Raw genomic sequence first — 27,269 nt, 5'->3', positions numbered from 1 at the left:
TTGAAAGGAAAGCTTGCTTTATTTCAGATGCCAGAAACTGTGCAGGGACAGTGGCAGGCATTTGTCCAAAGGCTGATTCCCCTCCCCCCCGCCCCCAACAATCAGGTAGTGAGAGCTTTTATAGACAGAGTGGGAGGAAGGGTTACATGCAGAAACAGCACAGTCATCTTTAACAGTCATCTTCAACTGGTCATCAGTGGTCCGACTAGCATCATCTTGGTTGTTTTTAGGTACAGTTAATCGTCAGGTCTGGGGTGCACTTGTTCCCATATCTTTGAGGTCAATTTCCAGAATTGTAGCTGCTCAAGTCCTGGGTACAGTCTGGTCATCATGTAGTTAACTTCTCCACCTGGTGTTTTGGTATCTATAAGACAGCTCACAGGATGTAGCTCAGAATATTATATATAGCCCTTGAGAAAGAACTAAAAGTCCTTGACTATGTTTAATGACTAGGTCATTAATGATTTAGTCTGCTTAGAGTGTTTTTGTTTCAGCATTTCTCACTTCTCTGATTAAACTTATTCTTTGATTAAAGGTTTCCACAGGCAAAAGGCATGCAGAGGATATGGTGGGGGTGGGGGGACAAGAACCATATGGTCCTGCTCCGTTTCAAAAATAGAGTGGAATTTGGTTCCATTATAAAGTACACTTTTGTTGTTATACAACAATATCCCTACATAACATCCAAGCTTTCATGATTCTACTCTCTCTAGAGATTTGTCTTTCCTAGACATTTAATGTGAATAAAGTATTTAAACTGTTTAATTTTTCACTTTATATCCAAGGTTCAATATGTGCTGTAGGATATATCATTTCTGTGTATTACAGATTGATAGTCCATACTATGAATACATTATATTTACTCATCAGTTGATGAACCTTTGGGTTGTTTCCAGTTCATGCATGTTATGAGTAATGCTTCTATGAAAAATACATATATATATTCATTCTTCTTGTGTATTGTGTTAGGGTCCTCCAGATGAGAGAGTCCTTTCCTAGGCAGGTTGATAAGAAGTCTAGGGGTCCCCAAGGAGAGAGGGGTCTGGAATTCTCAAGGAGGAAAAAGGACAAACTTTTTTTTTCTTTTCTCTCTACATTCCTTAGGATTATATAACAATAATGTATCCTGCCTGAGGACTGTCTCTGGATTAAACTTTCTGGCTAATTCTGTTATCTTAAAATGTAAATTATGGGCGTAGATCTGTCTTTACAAAGATTATATAACAATAATATATCCTGCCTGAGGACAGTCTCTGGATTAAACCTGGCTAATCCTGTTATCTTAGAGTATATAACTCCACTGCTAACACTAGCAAGTGGGTTCTCTTTCTGCCCCCTTCTGATGCCTATGTCAGAAGCTTTCTCTGGCTCCTTTATACTTTAATAAAACTTTATTACACAAAAGCTCTGAGTGATCAAGCCTCGTCTTTGGCCCTGGATTGAATTCTTCTCCTCCAGAGGCCAAGAATCCCGGCGTCTTTTCATGATTCAGCAAACAACCTTTCAAAGAGACACAGAATATACAATATTATTATCTTCTAGAGAAGGAAGAAAAACCAAACCAATCTAAGTAATCATCATTTTGATTACAGAGCAGATTCCCTCAGATGTTCCACAGTATGTCAGACAAGCTTCAGGGCAGGAAGCAGAAGGTACTTAGCATGGGCCTATGGCAAGATGCTGTCTACTTGGAGCTGGGCAAAGTTTGTCACTGCTTTCATTTAAATAATTACAGCAGCATGGCCCAAATAAATGATGGGGCAGGAGGATTTTTGTACTAGTGCCATTATTAGTTTGCTGGGGCTGCCAAAGTTTCCTCTCAGGCATGTCTCCTTGGATTGAATACAGACATCCTCTTACTGCCTCTGCATATGGTCATTCCATGGAGCACGTGTGCCCTAGTTTCTCTGTATTTCCTGATCTTCTCTTCCTATAAGGGCAGCAGTGAGATTGCATTAGGGTGCACCCTAATGACCTCATTTTAAAATTACTTACCTCTTTTTAAAGTCACTTTCTCTGAATAAAATCATAATCTGAGGCACTGGGATTAAGACACCAACATAGAGATTTTGAGTGAATACAATTCCGTCCAAAATATTGGGTTGGCCAAAAGTTTCCTTTGCTTTTAAAGCAAATACAATTATCATTTTCACCGAGAACTACATTGAACAACATATTCACCATTTTGTTCTGCTACCTTCTGCCATTTTTTTCAGGCAACTTCACAATTCCATCTTTTTATCTTTTAGAACATAGGATTGTTCTAGGTACCTGTTACAGTCTTCCAGGGAATGGAAATTTTTTTCCATTAAGAGAATTTGATAAAGACTGACATAAATGGGCATCCAAAGGTGCAATGTCTGGTGAACACAATGGGTGAATCAGAACTTCCCAGCCAAGCTGTACCAGTTTTTGCCTAGTCATCAAAGAAACATGTGCTCTTGTGTTAGTTATCTTGATATCTCTCGAAGTATTGTCATTTTAGGTGTCAAGGCTTTCAAACATACAGAGGCCAGATATGTGGAGATCTGAAGCACAAATTCCTCATATGGCTCTTGGGAGTGACCTTACAAGGGTTCACTTCTGCTGCCAACCCTTGATTCCTGGATCCATGTCCTATAAACTAGAGATACAGCATATTATGACTGTCATTGGTTTAGAGTGTATAATGCATTCTGTGAATTATGCACCCAGAAATTCCTGTTGAATTCAAATGCTTGCACTAAATACCATCATTACACTTGAAATTAGATGCGATACCATAAATTTACTAAATGTAGCTTTAACCTTCTCATTTCAGATACATTTAATTCACTCATCAATCTTACACTTTACAGTTTATTACTCCCATTGTTGAGATGTCTGCAACTAAAGAGATTAAATAACTTTGTCAAGGTCACACAGATAAACCAAAATTCCATTCTAGAAAGCCTGACTCAAGGTCCCATTGTCTAAACCACAACTCTATACTGTACTTCAGGAGAGTTATGTATCAAAATTATTTTCATAAAAAAATAATAAAGCTATCATTTATTAAGATGGTATAAGGCAAGTACAGAGAAAAAGAGTGAGCCAGTCAGTCAGGCAAGAAAACAAAACTTATTAGAGGGAAACGAGAGGGTGACTGGCCCTTAAGGAGAACCAGTGTCCTCCCTTTCTGATGGAGTCTTTCTTAGACCTCACCAATGAAAAATTCACTAAAGGCATGGTTAAGTTTTAGCCTGTAGCTGAGTCCTGTGGTCACATAGCCAGAGGTCTGGAATCTGGTGGTCTTGTAGCCTTAAGAAGGTAGGTGCCAGTGGGCAAACAGAATGGCATTTGGGTAATTTGTTCAGTCTCAAGGGTCACTGATTTTATTCTTTGTTTGTGAAGTCAACATAATGAGCCATTTCAAACATGAGCCCTCATGGAAGCCCTATCATTCCAGCCTTTTTGATTTGGGATAAGGGCCGAAGATCAATCTTCTGTAACTGCTTCCCGTGGGACAGGGGTGTCGTGGAGGTAAGAGAAGAAAAGGCTGGAATGTGAGTGAAAGGGATTTGTGTGGGGTTGAAATTTTTGATAATTTGAGTTAGAAGTAGCTCATGGATAGTTTGGTTAGTGAAGGCTTGTAAGTGGTCCTGAAGAAATTTTGAAAAAGATTTATTAAACATGGGCCAAAAGTTAGAGGAAGGATAAGGAGAGGGCCGAGAAGTTAGGACCCAGGGTATCCAATTCAAATTGCTTAGCCAGTTTTCCCGTGAATTACTGAGGTACTGATGTATTCATGGGGCCCTGCTTGTCAGAGTTCTTGCTGCTTCCTTTACAATGCCTGATTTGTTGGCATAGTAGCAGCAAGCTTCCTCCAAAAATAGACATAGGCTTCCTTTTTCTGCCATGAGGTCTAATCCTCTTTTTTGGAAGACCATGGTTGCCAGGGAACCTGGCTGGTTTGGGATAGGGATAAGGCTAGTAGTTATTCTAGACTCTCAGTGAGGTCTTCAGAAGAGATTTGGTAGTAATTTAAAGAGGTTGTGAGTGAAGTCTATTTTCCAGGCCTCTCCTGGGATATGCCCTTGTGCCTGATGTGTTGGGAATGAAGGAACAGGCCTTAGGGCTCCCTGCAGTGAGAATGAAGAGCAGATAATGCAGGAGTGAGTGATTTGTTGTAGGAGTGAGAAGGTTAGGTGATAAGAAGTCTTAAGAGATGATAAAGAGGTTTAGTGCCTATGTGCAGTGCCTGATAAATATAAGAATCTATGTGGACTGAGATCGGGGAAGGACATAGTGGCCCTGTTTTTGTAACCAATCTCCTGTGGTTGGGCTCCCTCAATAATAATAATTATAAACACCATACACAAAAATAAACTCAAAATGGATTAAAGATCTAAATGTAAGACCAGAAACTATAAAACTCCTAGAGGAAAACATAGGCAAAACACTCTCCGACATAAATCACAGCAGGATCCTCCATGACCCACCTCCCAGAATACTGGAAATAAAAGCAAAAATAAACAAATGGGACCTAATTAAAATTAAAAGCTTTTGCACAACAAAGGAAACTATAAGCAAGGTGAAAAGACAGCCTTCAGAATGGGAGAAAATAATAGCAAACGAAGCAACAAACAATTAATCTCAAAAATATACAAGCAACTCCTGCAGCTGAATTCCAGAAAAATAAACGACCCAATCAAAAAGTGGGCCAAAGAACTAAACAGACATTTCTCCAAAGAAGACATACAGATGGCTAACAAACACATGAAAAGATGCTCAACATCACCCATTATTAGAGAAATGCAAATCAAAACCACAATGAGGTACCATTTCACACCAGTCAGAATGGCTGCTATCCAAAAGTCTACAAGCAATAAATGCTGGAGAGGGTGTAGAGAAAAGGGAACCCTCTTATACTGTTGGTGGGAATGCAAGCTAGTACAGCCACTATGGAGAACAGTGTGGAGATTCCTTAAAAGACTGGGAATAGAACTGCCATATGACCCAGCAATCCCACTGCTGGGCATACACACTGAGGAAACCAGAATTGAAAGAGATGCGTGTACCCCAGTGTTCATCGCAGCACTGTTTACAATAGCCAGGACATGGAAGCAACCTAGATGTCCATCAGCAGACGAATGGATAAGGAAGCTGTGGTACATATACACAATGGAATATTACTCAGCCATTAAAAAAATACATTTGAATCGGTTCTATTGAGATGGATGAAACTGGAGCCCATAATACAGAGTGAAGTAAGCCAGAAAGAAAAACATCAATACAGTATACTAATGCATATATATGGAATTTGAAAGATGGTAACGATAACCCTATATGTGAGACAGAATAAGAGACACAGATGCATAGAACAGTCTTATGGACTCTGAGGGAGAAGGTGAGGGTGGGATGGACGTTCTGGAACAATAGCATTGAAACATGTATATTATCATATGTGAAACAGAACACCATTCCATGTTCGATGCATGAGACAAATGCTCAGGGCTGGGGCAATGGGATGGCCCAGAGGGATGAGATGGGGAGGGAGGTGGGAGGGGGGTCCAGGAAGGGGAACACATGTAAACCCATGGCTGATTCATGTCAATGTATGGCAAAAACTACTACAATATTGTAAAGTAATTAGCCCCCAACTAAAATAAATAAATTTATTTGAAAAAAAATAATTATAATTATATACAATTGTGTATAATTGTAATTATAATTATAAACGTGATTGTAATAACCACTTTTTTTTTCTTCAGGAGGTAAAGTGGCTTTATGTTAGGGATTACTATGAATTGTTGAGCCAGTGATAGGAGTGAGCCTTGTTTTGCTTCCCTATCTGTAGCGTTGTTGCCCTGTGAAATGGGTGGGGTCTGAGGCACCTGGTCACCTTGGCAATGTATGATGCCTACTTCAGTTGGCATGTCAGCTGCCTTTAAAAGCTGGAGTATAAGCGGGGTGTTAGTTATGGGAGCACCTTTAATAGATAGGAGCCCTCATTCTTTCCAGATAGCAGCATGAGTGTATGGTGTGGAAAGTATATTTAGAATCAGTGTATGTCTGCTCTCTTGTTAGCTGCCAGGGTAAGTGCTCTAGTTAGCGCAGTAAGTTCTGCCTTTGGGAAGAGGATCCTGAGGGGAGAGCTTGGGATTCAATAATTTCAGTGTCAGAGACAATTGTATATCCAAGTACCTTTTTTCCTTCTGGTGTTGTAGATAAGCTGCCATCAATATACCAAGTAAAGTCACGGTTATTTAAAGGGGTTGAGGAAATATGGGAGAAATGCGGCAATTTTTTTGTGTGTCCCTTTGCAAGTATGGATGGGGGCACAGAATTAGGGATAAGGTTGGCAAAGTTGAGAGTAGGACAGTGTTCAAAGGAGAAGTGGGGAGATTCGAGAAGGGTAACATGAATTAGTTGGACACGTGAGGTAGATAGAAGGGTCATGAATTTGTGAGAGAGTAAGTCTTTAAAGTCAAGTGGTTAACAAATGACATTGGGTGGTTCAAAAGTAATTTTCTTACTTTCCTGAGCAAGGAGTGCTGCTGCTGCCAGAGCACATAGGCAGGATGGCCATCCTTGAATTGTGGTATCTAATTGCTTTGATAGATAAGCAACAGGGGTAATGGAGGGGCCTTAATTTTGTCCCAAAACTCCTAGGGCAATTTTGTCTCAGTAGTGTAAAAGGGGTGAGAAAGGTCAGGAAGTGTTAGTGCTGGGGCTGAGAATGACTTGCTTAAGGGTGTTAAAGGCTGAACGAATATTTGATTTTAGCTCTGAGGTTTTCAAAAGACCTGCTCGGGTGGCTTGATAATATGAAGGCAAAATTAGAAATCCAGAGGCATAGATATCCAGCTAACCCCAAGCAGGACAGGATTTGTTTTTGATATAGGGAATGGTAGGGTGGATATAAGGGACTTTCTATCAGTAGTTAATATATCTTTTGGTTGATGACAAAAGGACTCCAAGATAGGTGACTCTAGGAAGAGAGAACTGAACCTTGGTGGAGATACTCAGTAGCCTTGATTGGCTAAAAATTGAGGAGTTGTATAGTATGTTGTTGAGAGAGTGTAAGCAAAGGACTACAAAGGAGATCATCCACATATTGGAGGATAGTACTCACAGAGTAAGATCAAGAGAGGTTAGGGCTGATGCTGGAGCTTGGCCAAAGAAATAAGGACTATCATCATGAAAGCCTTTTGGGAGGACTGTCCATGTCAGCTGTTGGGAGTGATGATTGTCTGTATTGGTCCAGATAAAGGCAAAGCGGTCTCTAGAGTCTGGGTGTAAAGGGATGGTAAAGAAGGCATTCTTGATGTCTAGAACAGTGAAGTGGGTATTGGAGGAGGGAATGAAAGAGAAGAGCATAGGGATTTGGAACTACTGGGTATATGGGGATAACAGCCACATTGATAAGTCTCAGATCCTGGACCAGGTGAAAGGATCCATTTGGCTTCTTGACGGGTAAGATAGGGATGTTATAAGGAGAGTGGGTTGGGCACAAGAGGCCCTGACATAGGAGTTTAGTGACAATAAGCTTAAAACCTTGTTGATATTTTTGGGAGATGGGGTATTGTGGTTGACTGGGGCAATTTAGAGGGGTCTTTGAGATGGATATGAATTGGGAGCATGGTGAGAAGTTGTATCCCAAACTATGGGGTTTATGGGCAAAGAGGGCAATTGGGAAGAGGAAGATGAGGTGGGGTTGAGGAGCGGTAGCCAGGTTAGATCAGAGGATGGGCTTGGGATAGTAACAGAGGCTTTGAATTTTGAGAGAAGGTGTCTCCCAAGAATAGGAGTGGGGCACTTTGGGAGTATGAGAAAAGAATGGGAAAATGGGGTATCTTGCAGTGTGTAAGGTAGAGGCTCAGTATTCATGGCACAGATATTAAACTGTCAACCCTTATAAGAGACCTGAGAGACCTTGGTTTTTCCAGAGTAGGCAAGCATAGCAGAGTAAGTGGCCCCCATGTCGATGAGAAAAAGAGATCAGCTTACCTCACCCCACTGTGAGAGCCAACTTGGGCTCCACAGAGTTGATGAGAACTAAGGTGATAGCTTAGTTGCTGCACAGCATGTGAGATGCTTGTTTCCCACCCAGGAAACAGACCTACATTCCTACATTCCCCATATTGTCACCATGGGCTGAACTGTGTGTGTGCCTAAATATGTTCTGTGATCAACAACTCTGAGCTTCGCTCTAGAGAAAAGACATGATAGATACAGGCAGAAGGCAATCCCCAACTATTCCCCTTACTTTTACCACTACCTTTGAGATAAGAATGATAAAATTGATTTCCAAATTCCTGAAGTTTATGGGGTTTCTATCCAGTGTGGATACACTTGTGAATGATAAAGGGTGAAGAATTGGCGAGTCTCTTTTTTTTTTTTTTTAATAAATTTTATTTTAGTTGGGGGCTAATTACTTTACAATATTGTAGTGGTTTTTGCCATACATTGACATGAATCAGCCATGGGCTTACATGTGTTCCCCATTCTGAACCCCCCTCCCACCTCCCTCTGGGTCATCCCATTGCACCAGCCCTGAGCTTTTGTCTCATGCATCGAACTTGGAATGGTGTTCTGTTTCACATATGCTAATATACATTTCAATGCTATTCTCTCAGAACGTCCCACCCTCACCTTCTCCCTCAGTCCATAAGACTGTTCTATGCATCTGTGTCTCTTATTCTGTCTCGCATATAGGGTTATCGTTACCATCTTTCAAATTCCATATATATGCATTAGTATACCGTATTGATGTTTTTCTTTCTGGCTTACTTCACTCTGTATAATGGGCTCCAGTTTCACCTATCTCAATAGAACCGATTCAAATGTATTCTTTTTAATGGCTGAATAATATTCCATTGTGTATATGTACCACAGCTTCCTTATCCATTCGTCTGCTGATGGACATCTAGGTTGCTTCCATGTCCTGGCTATTGTCAACAGTGCTGCGATGAACATTGGGGCACACGTGTCTCTTTCAAGAATTGGCAAGTCTTGTCTGAAATTTATTGCTCTCAAAAGGATTCTCTTCTAAGTTGAGTTCAAAAATGTTTAGTATAGGACCTCCCTGGTTGTCCAGAGGTCAAGACTCTGCCTTCCAATGCAGGGGGCATGGGTTTGATCCTTGGTCAGAGAACTAAGGTCTCATCTGCTGCAGATGCAGTCAAATATTAAAAAATAAAATGCTAAGTATGATAGGAGGAATCAGCAAGGGCTTTCCCACATTTGTCATATTTCAGCGGTTTCTTTTCCAATGTCATTGTCTATAGCAAGTAAGTATTGAGGAGCAAAAAAAAGTTTACCCACGTTCCTTACACAAACATGGTTTCTCTCCAGTGTGACTTCGCTTGTGTGCAGTAACAGGTAAAGAAGTGGTACATGTTTTCCCATGTATATTACTCAAAAGGCTTCTCTCCAGTGTGAGTTCTAAAACGCTCAGTAAGACGTGAGGAAATAGCAAAGGCTTTCCCACATTTGTCACACTTGAAAGGCTTCTCTCCAGTGTGCGTTCTAAAATGTTTAGTAAGACATGAGGAATCAGCAAAGGCCTTCCCACATTTGTCACACTTAAAAAGGCTTTTCTCCAGTGTGAATTCTAAAATGTTTAGTTAAGACTTGAGGAATCAGTATAGGCCTTCCCACATTTGTCACACTTAAAAGGCTTCTCTCCCATGTGTGTTGTCATATGTCAAGTAAGGCCTGAGCATTCCGTGAAGGCCTTTCCACATGTGTCACACTTACAAAGCTTCTCTCCAGTGTGTCTTTTCATATGTTTAGTAAGGTATGAGCACTGAGTGAAGGCCTTTCCACATGTGTCACACTTATAAACCTTCTCTCCAGTGTGTGTTTTCATATGTTGAGTAAGGTATGATAGAGTGAAGGTTTTTCCACGTGTCACACTTAAAAGGCTTCTCTCCCATGTGTGTTTTCATATGTCTAGTAAGAACTGAGATTTGACTGAAGACTTTCCCACATCTGTCACATTTAGCAGTCTTCTGCCCAGTATGAGATGGTAAATGTCTAAGAGGATTACGAGAAGAGACAAAGCCTTTCCCACACGTGTCACACTTAAAAGGCTTCTCTCCAGTGTGCGTTTTCAAATGTATAATAAGGTGAGAGGGGCAAGTGAAGGTTTTCCCACATTCTTGACATTTGTAAGGTTTTATTCCAGTGTGAATTTGACTGTGAACATGAAGGTGTGATGACGATCCAAAAGCTTCCCCACATTCCTTACATTTATAGGGTCGCTCTCCAACGTGAGTGTTCATATGTTCAATAAGGTGTGAAGGGAGAGTGAAGATTTTCCCACATTCCTGACATTTGTAAGGTTTTATTCCAGTGTGAATCCGACTGTGAACATCAAGGTGTGAGGACAATCCAAAGGTTTTCCCACATTCCTTCCATTCATAGGGTTTCTCTCCAATGTGAGTTTTCATACGTCCGGTGAGGTCTGAGGATCGATGGAAGTCTTTCCCACATTCTTTACATTTATAGGGTTGCTTTCTAGTGTGAGTTTTCATATGTCCAGGGAGGTGTGAGGATACAGAGAAGTCTTTCCCACATTCCTTACATTTGTAAGGTTTTATTCCAGTGTGAAATCGATGGGGAACATGAAGCAGTGAGACCAACCTAAAGGCTTTTTCACATGTGTCATACTTAAAAGGTTTCTCTCCAGTGTGTGTTCTCATATGTGTAGTGAGCGCTGAGGATCGAATGAAGTCTTTCCCACAATCCTTACATTTGTAAGGTTTTATTCCACTGTGAATTTGACTGTGAATATGAAGGTATGAGGACTGATGAAATGCTTTCCCACATCTCTTACATTTGTAGGGTTTTATTCCAGTGTGATTTCGTATGTGAATGCGAAGAGACAAGGATGATCCAAAGGCTTTCCCACATGTGTCACACTGAAAAGGCTTCTCTCCAGTGTGTGTGTGTGTGTGTGTTTATACGTCGTCTACGGCTTAGGGATGCATCCGAGACTTTTCCAGATTCCCTGTATCTGTAAAGTTTTGTTAGCTGTGTGAGTTGATACATGTGCATGGAGTCTTGTTAAGTGAATAGATGCTCTCCCACATTCTTTCCGTTTGTCATGTCTTTCTTTCTTCTGAGCTCTCACTTGTGCTTCAAGAAAAGACTCATTAGCAACAGATCTCTCATCATCTCTGTGTTCTCAGGCTTTCTTTTGTATGCTAGATTTCCAGTACACAATATCTGGAGTCAGCCTGATAGCTTTTCCACACTGATTAAACATGGAGGATTTTTCCCCAGTAAAGGGTTTGTTGTGTAGAGTACAGAAGCTCTTTCCATATTGATTATCTTCATAAAAATTCCTTTTATTTTCAGCTCTCCTGTGTATCCTGAGGTAAAAGTGGTCACTGACGTCTTTCTCACTTCACTCACAGTCATACAGTTCCTGTCCATTGTGGCTTCGTGTCTGTGGAAAAACCAATGGATGATGATTCAAAGCTTTCTCAGACTCATTAACTGATCCTACCCATCTCCAAACAGAAACATCATTACAATGAGGATGATGATTTTTAACATCTTCATTACATTCATACAGTTTCTGCTCTGTTGATTTCTTTAAAGTTAAATGATGAAATCCTTCTGACACAATGAAATGCATATACTCTAATGGTAAAACAGTTCACTGCAATTTCATTGAATTGTTCTCAAAATTCAATGTCTAATTATATACGTGGGAATGATTTCTTGAGGAATTCTGATGCAACTATTTTGAACCTTGCGTTAGGATATCCCCAAATTGAACATAATCAGAATTTGTTGACAGACACTGCATCTTTGAGGTAAATGCCACTCAAATATCTACCACTAGTGTTCATCTTGTAATGAAATCCCAACATTAACTGAAAGGAAAACAATAAATATTTCTTATGAACGTATTGATCTTACCATTTGTACCCTATTTGATGTTTTTTCCCACAAAATATCCTGCTGAATTTCCAAGTCATTGGATTTAATTTGCATTTCCCATTCTAAAGTAAAAGAGAATAATAAATTTAAGACTGCAAAAAGAAGTGGATGTTAAAGAGGTTAAAAACAATAAGGCTCATGTGAATAAGTTTCCAAACTAAACATACCTTTTAAAAAGGCAAGACAGAAAAGAGAAGTTTGATTATGACAAAAATTAAGAATATATATATGTAGTCAAAATTCAGTACTTGATTTAAAAGATGAGTCTTATGAAAAAGTGAAAATGAAAGAGAGTATTATTAGGGAAAGTTCTGGACAAAAGGTATACATCAACATGATAAAACTAAGGGACTTCCTTGGTGGTCCAGTGGTTAAGAATTTGTCTACAATGTAGAGGTCGCATGTGAGATCCCTGGTCCTGAAACTAAAAATGCATGTGTTCTGGAACAGCCAAGTCTGTGTGCCACAACTAATGAGCCTGCACTGTAGAGCCTGAGTGACACAACTGGTGAGTCTGAGGCCCTAGAGCTCATTCTCTGCAACAAGAGAAACTACCCAATGAGAAGCCTGTGCACCAAAAGAAGAGGAGCCCCTGATCACTGCAGCTAAAGAAAGCCTGCACACGGCAACAAAGAGCCTATATGCAACAATGAGGACCAACATAGCCAAAAGAAAAAAAAAGATATAACAAATAAAGAAACAAAAGGCTATTTTATGAGATCATAGGAAACTCTGATAAAATGAAAAGTAAGTAGGTATGAGATGCTGAGGAAGTTACAGAGCATTAGAAACCAATGTTCTCAGCCTTCTGAAGGAAAACACATCTCACTAAGCTTCCTTCTTATAAACTCAAAACATACTGAAATTTAATTGACATGGGAAGTTCTTTATAATCTCTCACCTTGGAGGATTCCTCTCTCCACAGTCTTCAATTCTTCTTTTTCCAACCAAGAGGTTAGATTGGGTTTGAATGCCTGATATCCTGTTCATAAGGAAAGATACATGAATGAAAAAGTACCTGCCAAACATGACGAACTTCCATGAACCAGGTCCTGTATCTAATCAAGTCACTACAATGAATGTGGTACTATTTTTTAAACAGATAAAAAGGCAAATAGTCCCTCTTTCTGTGTCTAAAAAGAGACAGCATCTCTGGCCCATGAAAACATGTTCAGACCTCTATGAACATTTACAAAGCACTGAGAATGTTATTAAAATAGGAAATGAAGTAAACGTAAAAGAGATGTTTGGTCTCATGGAGAAGCTGCTAAACTAGTGGTTGCCAAATGATGGTGTTCAAGAGAATAATGTCCATTGCTTGTTAAAACAGAAATAACTGGGCCCAAATTCCAAAGTTTCATTCACTATGCCAAAGGTGAACTCTTGAGAATGCATATTTCAAACAAGAGTCATTATCATGCTGTTAGTTCTCAAAGCACATTGTTACAGAAAGTATACTGGAGTAAAACTCATTCCTTAGATATGAGTGTCTACTACTTTCCATTGTGTTCAGATTGGCATCACCCATCTTGGAACATAGAAGGTACAGCACATATATGTCCGTTCCCTAACAGTGTACTGGAATGATGGCAGCCTTACCTGCTGTGGTCAAGTTCTTGTAGTTTTCCAGCATCACATTTCTATATAGCTTTCTCTGAAAGGGGTTCAGTCAAGTCCACTCTTCCTGGGTGAAGTACACAGCCACTTCAGTGAAGGTCACTGAGTCCTAAACCATCACACACAAAGTAGTTTCAGTAAAGTAAGATCTCCAACAATGTACAGTGGAGAATGAGGAAGGGAGTGTCAGTATCAACAGAGGGACTCAAGGTCTGTCATCATCTGTCAGAGGAACAATAGTCTCAGGTCCTCTTCTTTCTAGCCACACTCACTCGTGACTGATATGGAATCAGTAACACAACCCTAAGCAAATTACACACACTTTTGCAAGCTGATAAATAAGTTCATTGAGAAATATTTACTCTCACTCCTTACCATGTCAGAACAGTCAAAATAAAAAACCATGCAGTACCAATCAAGAGACAATATCAGAAGGTAATTACTGAAATACTAAGATTATTCAGAGTAATTCCTCATCAATATGAGAGCTTCCATATTGGGTGGGAATTTAAGAGGGACTCAGACTGGCTTTATTCCTTTAAGAAGCTTTGGACACAGGTCTACCCAGAAGGAAATTTTTCCATATGGAGCTTGCAGTAGGTCACTTTGTATAAGGATACCCTATCTTCTTACCTGAGAACAATCACTCAAACACTCAGACACCATCCTGTCTGCCTCTATCTTTTCCTCAGGATGGCATAAAGAGTCCTTAGAAAGAAGATCTAGGAGGAAAGAAGATCTAGGAGAAAAGAAGGCAGCATGGGCATCCAGAGATGATCATAATTCCCACAATCACTGCCTGAGAGTCATTTGAAATTCCAAAATATCCCTGCACACTCAGGAAATCTCACACTGAGAGGAAAATTGGTGAAGTAGGACCCCAAGTTCACTCCCCCCTCAGGAATATATCAAAAATACATCTATGTGGAGCCCCTCTCACTGAAAATAAACTGGAGATGGTCAGAATGATGTCCAAAACCAACGCTGTAAAAAGATCCACAGAGTAAGGTACAAAAGGAAGGGGATTGTTCTGGTTTTTGTGTTGCTGCCAAGCAAGAGTGCACACTTGAGGGTATGCAGCAGATGTCAACCCAGCACTGCATCTGAATAAGGTGAGATAGGCCAGTGCTGGCACTTGTGGAGGTGGTGGATCAGGAGCTGTCTGTAACCCGACTGGCTTCCTAGACCGTCTCAACGTGTGTCTGGCCCCCCCCAAACCCTCCTGTTTCAGTGTTGCTTCCTCTAAGGCAAAGGTACCGTTGTTGGGAGGAGAGTGAGTGCACACATGGAGGAAACAGATCCAACTCAGACTCAACACTCAGGACTTTTCCTTCCAGCACCTTGGAACCAGACCTGGCTCCAGCTGCCACTGACAGGGCACTGATAGCCACGGTGCACAGGAGAAAAAGCAGCTCACACAGGGTTCTGGCTCTAGCCCCTCTACCAACAGCACATCTTCCCAACAAAGACACCCTGAGAAAAGACATAATGGATACTGACTTCATTATACTTTTTGTTTTAAAGATATGGATAACAGCATGGAGATTTCTTAAAAAATTAGGAATAAACCTACCATATGACCCAGCAATCTCACTACTAAATTATACATGTACCCCAATGTTCATTGCAGCAATATTTACAATAGCCAGGATACAGAAACAACCTAGATGTCCACTGACAGGTAAATGGATAAAGCAATTATGCTAAGTTTATACAGTGAATTTTATCTGGCCACAAATAGGAATGAATTTGAGTCAGTTGTAGTGGATGAATCTAGATAGTCCTATATAGAGTGAAGCAAGTAAGTATCACACGTTAACGCATATAATATGGAATCTAGAAAACTGGTACTGATGAACCTGGCATAGAAGAAACTTGTGGACATAGCAGGGGAAGGTGAGGGTGGGATGTATTCAGAAAGCAGCACTGACATTATTCACTATCAGGTATAAAATAGTGGGAAGTTGCTAAAAAACACAGAGGCCAGCCTGGTGTTCTCTGGTGACCTACGGGGTGGGGTGGGGGGAGAGGAGGGAGATTCAGGAGGAAAGTGATACACACACACACACACACACGTATGTATGAAGTCGTGAATCTTTCATGCAATTATATGACAGAAACCAACCCAAAATTGTAAAGCAAAAGAATTCTAGGGCTTTCCAGATTGCTCAGTGGTAAAGAACTCACCTACCAATGCAGGAGACATGGGTTCGATCCCTGGATCAAGAATATCCCCTTGAGAAGGAAATGGCAACCCACTCCAGTATTTTTGCTTGGGAAATTTCATGGACAGAAGAGCCTCAAGGGTCTCAAGGGTCACTGTGATTTTATTCTTTGTTTGCGAGGTAAACACAATGAGCCATTTTAACAATGAGCCCCCATGTAGGCCCTATCAGCCAGGACATGGAAATAACCTAAATGTCCACTGACAGATGAATGGATAGAGAAACAGTGGTATTAAGACATTTATACAATGAAATATTACTCAGCCATAAATAGGAACGAATCTGAGTCAGCTGTAGTGATGTAAATGAACCTAGAGCACCTTATTCACAGTGGAGTAAGTCAGAAAGGGAAAGCAAGTATCATATATGGAATCTATAAAAATGGTACTTATGAACTTAGTAGAGAATGAACTACTGGACACAGTAGGGGAACATGAGGGTGGGACGAATTGAGAAAGTAGCACTGACATATATACAGTATCACGCGTAAAACAGTTAGTGAAAGTCGTTCGGTCATGTCGGACTCTTTGTGACCCCATGGACTATACAGTCCATGGAATTCTCTAGGCCAGAATACTGGAGTGGGTAGCCTTTTCCTTCTCCAGGGAATCTTTTCAACCCAGGGATCAACCCAGGTCTCCTGCGTTGTAGGTGGATTCTTTACCAGCTGAGCCACAAGGGAAGCCCAAAAGAGTTAGTGGGAAGTTGCTAAATAATACAGGGAGACCTGCCTAGTGCTCTGTGATGACCTAGAGGGGCAGGATGGGGGGAGGGGAGGGAGACTCAGGAGGGAAGAGATAGGGATATAAACAGACACATAACTAGGACTGTTTGCAGTGTTGTATGGCAGAAACCAACACTAAATTGTAAAGCAACAAAATTAAAAAAAAAAAAAAAAAGGCAACCCATTCCAGTATTCTTGCCTGGGAAACCCCACAGAAAAGAGAAGCCTGGCAGGAGGCAGTCCATGGGGTCAAAAAAGACTTGGACACAACTTAGTGACTAAACAACAAATACTGCTAACTGAACTTGGGAAAAGAATAGAAGAACATAGTAAGAATGTAACAAGCAACATAAACATAAAAAGGAACCAGTCAAAAGTGAAGAATATAATAACTGAAGTGAAAAAAAAGACTAGAAATTATTAACAGCGCACTGGGTGACATAGGTAGAGAAGGAAATGGCAACCCATTCCAGTACTCTTGCCTGGAGAATCCTGTGGACAGAGGAGCCTGGTGGGCTGCTGTCCATAGGGTTGTACAGAGTCAGACATGACTGAAGCGACTTAGCATGCATGCATGCATTGGATAAGGAAATGGCAACTCACTCCAGTATTCTTGCCTGGAGAATCCCAGGGACAGAGGAGCCTGGTGGGCTGCCGTCTATGGGGTCACACAGAGTTGTACACAATTGAAGCAATTTAGCAGCAGCAGCAGGTGACATAGGAGAAAGCACAATTGATCTGGAAGGTAGAATAAAAGAAATTACTCAATCAGAAAGAGAGAAAGAAAAAACAAATTAAAAAAATAAGGACAGTTTAAGAATCATTGCTTTCACTGCTGTGGTCCTGGGTTGGATTTCTCGTTGAGGAACAAAGATCCTGCAGGTCATACTGTTTGGCAGAAAAAACAATAACAGGAACAGTTTAAGGAACCTCTGCAATAATATGAAGCATTCTATCATTCTCACTATAGGGTTACCAGAAGGAGACAAGAGAAAGGGGTCAAAAAATGTATTTGATGAAAATATGGAGCTGACTGTGGCTCAGATTATGAGCTCCTTTTTTAAAATTTCAGGGTTAAATTGAAAAAAGTAGGAAAAACCACTAGGCCATTCAGGTATGACCTAAATCAAATCCCTTATGATTATATAGTGAAGGTAACAGATAGACTCAAGATATTAGGTCTGGTAGTCAGAGTGCCTGAAGAACTATAGATGCAGGTTTGTAACGTTATATAGGAGGCGGTGACCAGAACCATCCTCAAGAAAAAGGAATGCAAGAAGGCACAATGGTTGTCTGAGGAGGCCTTATAAATAGCTGAGAAAAGAACAGAAGTGAAAGGCAAGGGAGAAAGGGAAGGATATACTCAAATGAATGCAGAATTTCAGAGACTACCAAGGAGAGATAATAAGTCCTTTTTATATGAACAATGCAAAGGAACAGAGGAAAACAATAAAATGGGAAAAACTAGAGATCTCTTCAAAAAACCTGGAGATATCAAGGGAAAATTTCATGCAAGGATGGGCACGATAAAGGACAGAAATAGTAATGATCTAACAGAAGCAGAGGAGATTAAGAAGAGGTGGCAAGAATACACAGAAGAACTATACAAAAAAGGTCTTAATGACCCAGATTGCAGGAACCATGTTTTACTGCTTTCTCAAAAATGTCTCCTAGAATTTAACCTTACTCATTCTCTCTTCCTTGCTTGCTCACCCCTACCCTTAAGTTAGACGTTCTGGCTGACAGGTCAGCATTAGCTAGATGCTGTTCTTTCTGTACACAGAACAAACCCTTTATCTTCAAAGACCTTTCTTTATGTGATTACCTCTGGACCTCCAGGAGGAAGTGAAGTCACTCAGTCGTGTCCGACTCTTAGTGACCCCATGGACTGCAGCCTACCAGGCTCCTCCATCCATGGGATTTTCCAGGCAAGAACTCTGGAGTGAGGTGCCACTGCCTTCTCCAATATGCCTCTAGACAGACTAATAAAAGTGGACGTCTGGAAGCGGATTGGCTGTGCTCAGCAGCGAGGCCGCGGAGAGCTGTGGGTTCAAGATGGTGGGCGCAGAAGGCGGCCCGGGGGATGGTGAGCTGTGGCATACCTGGCTGGCCAACCACACCGTGTTCCGGCGGCTCCGAGAGGGACGGAAAAACCAGAGCTCAGCCGAAACCGAGAAGCCGGCTTCATCATTGCCTTCGTCACCACCGCTGCCTCCTCAGTTGTTGATGAGAAACCTGATCTTGGGCCTCGCAGAGAGCTCTTTCTGTGGGACGCAGAAGACAGCTCCTTCTTAGTCGTGTGCCTTCGGGGCCCCAGCGGCGCTGGTGAGGAGCCCTCCCTCTCCCAGTACCAGAGATGGCCTTGCATAAATCCACCCCAGTTTGAAATCTATCCAGTCTTGTTAAGCCCAGCACATCATGTAGCACCTACAGGAATAAAAGGACTTATGATATTAGAATTACTAAAAGATGGGGAAAGAATTCTGGATTTGAAAGTGGAAAATCAACAGTGAACTGTAGCACCACTCCTGTTGCTGAAAAATTTTTTACCAGTTCAACCTCTCTGACTCTGAAGCATGCTGCCTGGTATCCGAGAGAGCTGCTAGTTGCAAAGACCTTTCTTTACGTGATTACCTCTGGACCTCCTGGAGGAAGCCTCCTTAATCCCAGAGTTCTGGCCTCTGTCTTGCTTTACTGCTCTTAGTTAAAGTTTACAAGATAAGTTATCAATAAATATGCACTTAGACTTTTCTCGGGGAGTTCTTCTCCACAAGCTTTCCCTGTGCTGTTTCTCGTAATCCTGTGTGTTTGTGAGACTTATTCAGTGTGAAACCACCACACCAGATAACCACAATGGTGATCACTTACCTAGAGCCAGACATCCTGGATGGTGAAGTTAAGTGGGGCTTAGGAAGCATTAGTATGAAAAAGGTAGTGGAGGTAATAGAATTCCACTTCGGCTATTCAAAATCCTAAAAGATGATGCTATTAAAGTACTGTACTCAGTATGCCAGCAAATTTGGAAAACTCAACAATGGCCACAGGACTGGAAAAGGTCAGTTTTCATGCCAACCCCAAAAAAGGGCAATGCCAAAGAAGGTCCAAACTACCAAACAAGTGTGCTCATTTCATATGCTAGTAAGGTTATGCTCAAAACCCTCCAAGCTAGGCTTCAGCAGTACATAACCGAGAACTTACAGATGTACAACCTGGGTTTAGAAAAAGCAGAAGAACCAGAGATCAAATTGCCAACATCCGTTAGATCACAGAGAAAGCAACAGAGTTCCAGAAAAACATCTACTTCTGCATCATTGACAACGGTAAAGCCTTTGACTGTGTGTATCACAACAAACTATGGAAAAGTCTTAATGAGATGGGAATACCAGACCACCTTACCTGCCTCCTGAGAAACCTGTATGCAGGTCAAGAAACAACAGTTAGAATTGGAAGTGGAATAACAGAGTGGTTCAAAATTGAGAAAGGAATACGTCAAGGCTGTATACTGTCATCTTTCTTATTTAACTTCTATGCAGCGTACATCATGTGAAATGCCAGGATGGACGAATCACAAGCTTGAATCAAGACTGCCAGGAGAAATATCAACAACCTCAGATATGTAGATGATACCACTCTAATGGCAGAAGGTAAAAGGGAACTAAAGAGCCTCTTGACGAAGGTGAAAGAGGAGAGTGAAAAACTGGCTTGAAGTTCACCATTCAAAAAACTAAGACCCATCTGGACTGAAAAAGACTGATGCTGAAGCTCAAACTCCAATACTTCGGCCACCAGATGCGAAGAACTGACTCCTTGGAAAAGATTCTGATGCTGGGAAAGACTGAAGGCAGAAGGAGAAGGGGACAACAGTGGATGAGACGGTTGGATGGCATCACCAACTCAATGGACGTGAGTTTGAGCAAGCTCTGGGAGTTGGCGATGGACATGAAAGCCTGGCATGCTGCAGTGCATGGGGTCACAAAGAGTTGGACACGACTGAGTGAAATGAACTGAAATATCCATTGGTTTAATATTGTAGGAAAGCTTAGAGTAGGGTGCCTCAGAATATTTGTTATTACTTATTGACTTTCCAAAAGGCAATGAAGTCACAGAGGAAATACTAAGTCAAAATTTAGGTCTTCTCTCCCAATTATCCCCAACTTTTTGAAGAACAGTTTATATATAGACAAAAGTAGTAGGTAATGGGACAAAATTTGCCTAGTGACTTGCTTTATTTAAAAATGCAGTGGCTCCATTTATGCATTGATACATAAACCTATTAGCAAATTCTCATTTCAAATGAATTAGTGACATAAATATATAGATTTTAGTGGATATCTTTTGTTTTACAATAGTGAAACAGAAGAGCTGAGAGCCAAACTCTCTGCCATGACCTCCTAGGCTAAACATGACCTAGCTGGGACCCACCACTCTGATCTCATTTTGCACCTCTTCACACCATATTATTCTCCAGCCACATGAACCTACTTTCAGTTTTTCAAACAGAGCAAACGTGTTGCCATCTGCCCTTCCCCAGGACACAGCACTATGGGCTCAGAGATGCCTTCCCCATTCACCTATTGAAAGATGCTACAGAACAACCCTCTCATTGTTCTCCATCTGTACTTAGACTCATTTCCTGCATTGCACATATCACTACTGGGGTTAGTTTAATGTATTTGTTTAATACTTGCCTCTCTTTATCAGAAAATAAGCTTTATACAACTTAAATATCCACAACAAATGCATGAATAAAGAAGATGGGGTATGTACACACACACACACACACAGACACACACACACAATGGAATACCATTCAGCCATAAAAAAGAATGAAATGATGCCATGTGCAGCAACATGAATGGACCTAGAGACTATCATACTAAGTGAAATAAATCAAAGACGATGTCATATGATATTACTTATCTGTGAAGTCTAAAATATGATACAAATGAACTTATTTAAAAAACAGAAACGGACACACAGATATAGACATTTAGGGTAACCAAAGAGGAAAGGGGGTGGGGGTGGGATGAATTAGGAGTTTGAGATTAACAGATGCAAACTAGTATATAGAGAATGGATAAACAACAAGATATCCTAATGTATAGTACAGTGAACTATGTTCAATATCCTTTAATAAACCACAAAGGAAAATTATACGAAACAGAATATATACATAACACAATCACTTTGCTATACACAAGAAACTAACAAAATATTGTAAATCAACTATACTTCAATTTATTAATAAAAATAAAAAGAACGTTCAAACTGCTGCACAATTGCACTCATTTCAGACGCTAGCAAAGTAATGTTCAAAATTCTCCAAGCCAGACTTCAACAGTATGTGAATCATGAACTTCCAGATGTTCAAGCTGGATTTAAAAAAGGCACAGGAACCAGAGATCCAACTGCCAATATCCGTTGGATTGAAAAAGCAAGAGAGTTCCAGAAAAACATCTACTTCTGCTTTATTGACTGTGCCAACGCCTTTGACTGTGTGGATCCCAGCAAACTGTGGAAAGAGATGGGAATACCACACCACCTTACCTGCCTCCTGAGAAATCTATATGCAGGTCAAGAAGCAATAGTTAGAACTGGACATGGAACCACAGACTGGTTCCAAATTGGGAAAGGAGTATATCAAGGCTGTATACTGTAACCGTGCTTAACAAATGCTGGGCTGGATGAGCACAAGCTGGATCAAGATTGCCAGGAGAAATTATCAATAACCTCAGATACACAGATGACACCACCCTTATGGCAGAAAGTGAAGAACTAAAGAGCCTCTTGATGAAAGTGAAAGAGGAGAGTGAAAAGTTGGCTTAAAACTCAACATTCAGTAAACTAAGATCATGGCATCCAGTTCCATCACTTCATGGCAAACAGATGGGGAAACAATGGAAACAGTGACAGACTTTATTTTCTTGGCCTCCAAAATCACTGCAGATGGTGACTACAGCCATGAAATTAAAAGACACTTGCTCCTTAGAAGGAAAGGTATGACCAACCTAGAGAGCATATTAAAAAGCAGAGACATTGCTTTGCCAACAAACGTCTGTCTAGTCAAAGCTATGGTTTTTCCAGTAGTCATGTTTATGGATGTGAGAGTTGGACTATAGAGAAAGCTGAGCACCGAAGAATTGATGCTTTTGAACTGTGGTGTTGGAGAAGACTCTTTGAGAGTCCCTTGGACTATAAGGAGATCCAACCAGTCAATCCTAAAGGAAATCAGTCCTGAATATTCACTGGAAGGACTGATGCTGAAGCTGAAACTCCAATAGTTTGGCGACCTGATGTGAAGAAGTGAGTCACTGGAAAAGATCCTGATCCTGAGAAAGACTGAAGGTGGGAGGAGAAGGGGACAACAGAGGATGAGATGGCTGGATGGCATCACTGATGTGATGGGCATGAATTTGAATAGGGTCTGGGAGTTGGTGATGGACAGGGAAACCTGGTGTGCTGCAGTCCATGGGGTCGCAAAGAGTTGGACATGACTAAGTGACTGAACTGAACTGATTAATAAAAAATTGTCTTATAAAGAAAAAAAACTTTACAGGAAAAGCTGTATTTCCCTTGTTTAATAACATAAGAAAGGCTTGGCACATTGGAGTTTCTAAATAATGCAAGAATGAATGATCCTCTGATAGAAATCTTGCAAAAAACTGTATACATAGCCTAGAGAGATGGTTTGCTGCCAGAAAGCAAAGAATGAATCAAATAAAAGTGTTTTAATGCTGGAGCCTCTATGGGACAGTGGAAGCCCTCAGCTACTTCATGTTTTTTGGTCAAGAGACTTTTAGCCCTAGTTGGGGAAAGGCCTTTGTCTTTACCTCAGCGTCATGCCCAGTGGAGAGAAAGGGTCTTTAGTACAATTGTGCCCAGCCAAGATGGATTAATATCAGGACCAAAGGGCAATGTCACAGGATGAACAGAACTCTGCTGAAGGACTGGGAAAGCCACACTGCCAGTTCTTGGAGCATCTGAGGGATAGAGAGTGAAAACTTGGTGATCCTCATTGTGGAAGTTACTTACAAGAAAAGGGAAGAGGGGGTCTGAAGCTTTAGTGATTTCACTCATGGGGCTGGCAAGTATGGAACCTATTATGCTACCCCTTAATTTTATTTACCATGTTGGTATATTCTGGCAAACTCCATTATGTATTTTTGGAAATAACTTCCTCCCCCCCGCCCCCCTCCCCCATCTGTTTCTAAGCATAAACCAGCCATGAGATGTTAGTTACATTTCTCTCTTTTTAAATTCAGTATTCCTACTTAAAATTATGTATTTTCCATTCTCTCATCATTTTAAAGCATTTAAAAATAAATTGACCATTTTTATGGGTGTGACTGCTTCTCTTTTTGTGTCCCTAAGAGAATTAAAGCTAGACAGTGAAAATAACATTGCTTATGTTTATTTTCACAAAAATTTTCTTTGAACTTAAAAAATTTCAGAGTCTATATAAATTATAGAGTGCTCTTTTGTCACTACTAATTAATGTCTATTGAGGGATTGAATGTATTTGTATCATATGACTCAAGTCTTTCTGTTTGGGAACAATAAAGTTAATAATAAGTGAATAAAATCCTTGCCTCTCAAATGATGGGTAAAAGAAAAAAAAAATGTAAACAGCTCATACAACTTAAGATCAAAAAACCCAAACAATCCTATTAGAAAATAAACTGAAGACCTGAAAAGACATTTTCCCAAAGAACACACACAGGTGGTCAGGAGGTTCATGAAAAGATACTGAACACTGCTTATCATCAGAGAAATGCAAATCAAAACCACAATGAGATATCACCTCATACCTGTCAGAATGGCCATCATGAAGAAGAACACAAATAACAAATTTGGCGAGGATGTGAAGAAAAGGGAATCCTCATATTCTGCTGGTGGGAATGTAAATTGGTGTAGTCACTATGGAAAACAGTACAGAGATTCCTCAAGAAACTACTTCATGATCCAGGAATTCCACTCCTTTGGGTATATATCCAAAGAAAATGAAAATAGTAATTTGAAAAGGTATACACACCCCAATGTTCACAGCAGGCAAGATACAGAAGCAACCTAAGTGTCCATATCACATAAATGCATAAAGAAGATTCACAAAATGAAGCATTATTCAGCCATAAAAAAGAATAAAATTCTGCCATTAGCAAGAGCAGGGATAGACCTGGAGGGTATTATGCTCAGTGAAACAAGTCAGACTGAGAAAGACAAATACTGTACATTATCACTTATACATGAAATCTAAAAAATGAAGGAAACAAATGACAGACTCAGAGGTATAGAGAACAAATGAGTATCTACCAGTGGGGAGGGGGAAGAGGGGCCAGTAGGATTGGGGTGAGGGATTAAAAAGTACAAACTACTATGTATAAAACAGAGAAGCCAGAAGGATATACTGTATAGCACAGAGAATATAGTCAATATTTTGTTATAATTTTAAATGAGTATAATCTATTGTTGCAGCCTGGTGGAGCAGAGACCAGAACCTGCCCTATGGCAAACTCCGCCCTCGTGATTGTCCTAATAATCATGCCTAACCGACATTCTTGGGGCGGGACCCTGTTCTCTGCTCAGCTTCACTGCCTGCTTCTGCGTCCGTGCCCATGGAAACCAAACAAGATGTTCCTGATTAACAGCAGAGCCTTAACTTTACTCCCTCTTTATGATGTGCTGATCAAACTCCCCAGTATAGTTATTCCCTAATGATCTCATGTGACTTCTGTCAATAAAAGTGCGGCCTAAAAGGAGCCGTTTCGTCTTCCTGCCACGGAGAGCAGGAGAGCCCCCTGACTCCCCGCTTGCCAAATTATTGTGTCTCTTTTCATTATGCGCTGCCCCCGAGTCAGGTCTTTCTCACCAGCTGTGCTGGACTTGGCAATCTATTAAAATATAGAATCATTATGTTGTACACCTGAAACCAATATATAATCAACGATTAAAAAATAAAACTGACACTGTAGCTTCAGAATAAACACACACTAATAACCAAAAAGCTCACACTCACTGCTGCCATGAAATACCAGAGAAATCCTGTTCCATCTTGAGCCAGAGAGGTAAAGGTGTGCCATGTTACCCACGAGGCAAACAGTAATGGGGTTCATTTCACAGGTAAGGAAACCTAAGCCCTTAATGAGGTGACTCTACACTTATCAAGGCATTGAAATACATGAATAGGACTACGCAGCAACTCTACCTAATGCATACATACCAGGAAGCTGTCTTAGAGAACAGCATTCTCTCTGGCCCACTTCAGCTCATCCTAGATAAATAAGCAACATGACTGCTCAGACCTACACCAAAAAAAATTTGTATTGTAAAGGCAAAACCTAAGGCTGCATCTCTGACCAAAAAAGCAATAATGAGAACTTCTCATGGGGCATATGATAGGCTGCCATTCTGCAAAGCTGATGGTGAAATTTGCATAAATATTCTTTTCTGAACCAGGATCATTTCAGGGCAGCTTCATCCCTCTGGAGATATAGTTATTTGGAGCCCTGTTTCATAACAATCATAAATCAACCAGTATTAAGTATCAGTCATCCACATGAGAAAATAGTTCTTTCTGTGCAGATGACATATATGAAAGCTACTAAAAAACAGTATGCTGTGTAACAAGAGTATCAGTGATATTGACTGCCACTGACTGACAACCATTACATACCAGACATGTCATGAGGTGCTTTTAAGTCTTATATATTTGGGACAACTTCAATATTTGAACCTGCTCTTTCAACTGTAAATTTTGTACAGTCTAAACACTAGTCAAGGGACTTTACCTGGCGGTCCAGTGGATAAGACTCTGCACTTCCACAGCAAGGGTCATGGGTTCAATCCCTATTGGGGCAATAAGATCCTGCATGCTCCGTGGCATGGCCAAAAAATATAAACAAATAAATGGTGGTCATGCTTTAGTAGCAAAGTTGTGTCCGACTCTTGCGACCCCATGGACGGTAGCTAGCCAGGCTCCTCTGTCCGTAGGATTTCCCAGGCAAGAATACAGGAGTGGGTTGCCATTTCTTTCTCCAGAGAATCTTCCTGACTCAGGGCTGGAACCCGTGTCTCCTGTCTTGCAGGCAGATTCTTTACCACTGAGCCACCAGGGAAGCCCTAAATAAATAAATGCATACTATACAAGAGCTTTCTGTGACGCTCTTCCGTGGTTATAATCCTCAAATGTGGCTCAAATAAAATTTTCCAATTCTTTCTTAGATTAATTTTTCCTGGACAATTTTCCTACATATACCCTTCTCCAAAATCACATAAATACTAACACCTCTTCAGAACAGTTTCTCAAAGCTATCTCAGACGCTCACTCCTGGGCCATAATCCTCAGTAAGACACTTAACAGACACTTCACAACTTTTTCATTTTCAAGCGGACAACACAGTAAGACGACAGGATCACCAGGTTCATGATAACCAGACGGCGCAGGAGCCTGAGCAATCTTACTGAAACAGCGGATATTCAAGTCCTCAAGGACTAAAGTCTCGCAGGCTTTCAAACAGGGAAGCACAGTGAATGAGAACATCCTGCATATGGTCCTTACCGTATCTACGACTTCGCTGACGGGTGGGGTTCAGGCCCGGACGGACTCGAGACGGAGTCCAGGCCTGTCCCAGAAGACAGTTCAAAAGTTCGAGCCAAACCTGTCCTTTAACGTGCTCCTTGTATCCCAGAGCCTTCTCTTAACGCTGCCTTCACCAAAGACACGCTTAATTGCACTACGAACAAAGCCGCCTCTCCCCTACCTGCGCCGAGCTGCCAGATGGAAAATC

At 40.9% G+C, this 27,269-nt stretch overlaps 1 protein-coding gene across 9 annotated transcripts; it reads right to left on the bottom strand.

The window, feature by feature from the left end:
• Positions 1-27,269, bottom strand: LOC145509461 (zinc finger protein 266-like). 9 transcript variants are annotated; one of them, XR_014056099.1, is made up of 8 exons: positions 27,041-27,269; positions 18,588-18,749; positions 17,089-17,223; positions 13,519-13,645; positions 12,821-12,901; positions 11,899-11,981; positions 9,298-11,419; positions 1-1,500 (listed from the first exon to the last, which is right to left on the bottom strand). XR_014056099.1 is itself a non-coding variant. In XM_081498124.1 (7 exons), the coding sequence occupies exons 4-7, from the start codon at positions 13,550-13,552 to the stop codon at positions 11,378-11,380; spliced, it is 240 nt and encodes a 79-aa protein (XP_081354250.1). In that variant the 5' UTR covers positions 13,553-13,645; positions 17,089-17,223; positions 18,588-18,749; positions 27,041-27,269; the 3' UTR covers positions 8,353-11,377. The 9 variants fall into 9 exon arrangements, 7 of the variants coding, with proteins under 7 accessions (XP_081354250.1, XP_081354252.1, XP_081354253.1 ...); XR_014056100.1 differs by lacking the exon at positions 17,089-17,223; XM_081498124.1 differs by lacking the exon at positions 1-1,500 and having other exon boundaries at positions 8,353-11,419.

The sequence above is a fragment of the Giraffa tippelskirchi genome, chromosome 6, assembly GCF_054371585.1.
Source record: "Giraffa tippelskirchi isolate mGirTip1 chromosome 6, T2T-mGirTip1v1.2.pri, whole genome shotgun sequence".
NCBI classification, from domain to species: domain Eukaryota; kingdom Metazoa; phylum Chordata; class Mammalia; order Artiodactyla; family Giraffidae; genus Giraffa; species Giraffa tippelskirchi.
The sequence above is the reverse complement of the archived record's forward strand: the minus strand, read 5'-3'. Positions and strand labels throughout refer to the sequence as shown.

Coding starts and splice junctions, on each gene's coding strand:
- LOC145509461 (XM_081498124.1), bottom strand. CDS start 13,552: ATGCTGGAAAACTACAAGAACTTGACCACAGCAG. Junction 12,902..13,518: donor CAAGAACTTGACCACAGCAG/GTAAGGCTGCCA, acceptor CCTTATGAACAG/GATATCAGGCATTCAAACCC. Junction 11,982..12,820: donor GGAGAGAGGAATCCTCCAAG/GTGAGAGATTAT, acceptor CTTTTACTTTAG/AATGGGAAATGCAAATTAAA.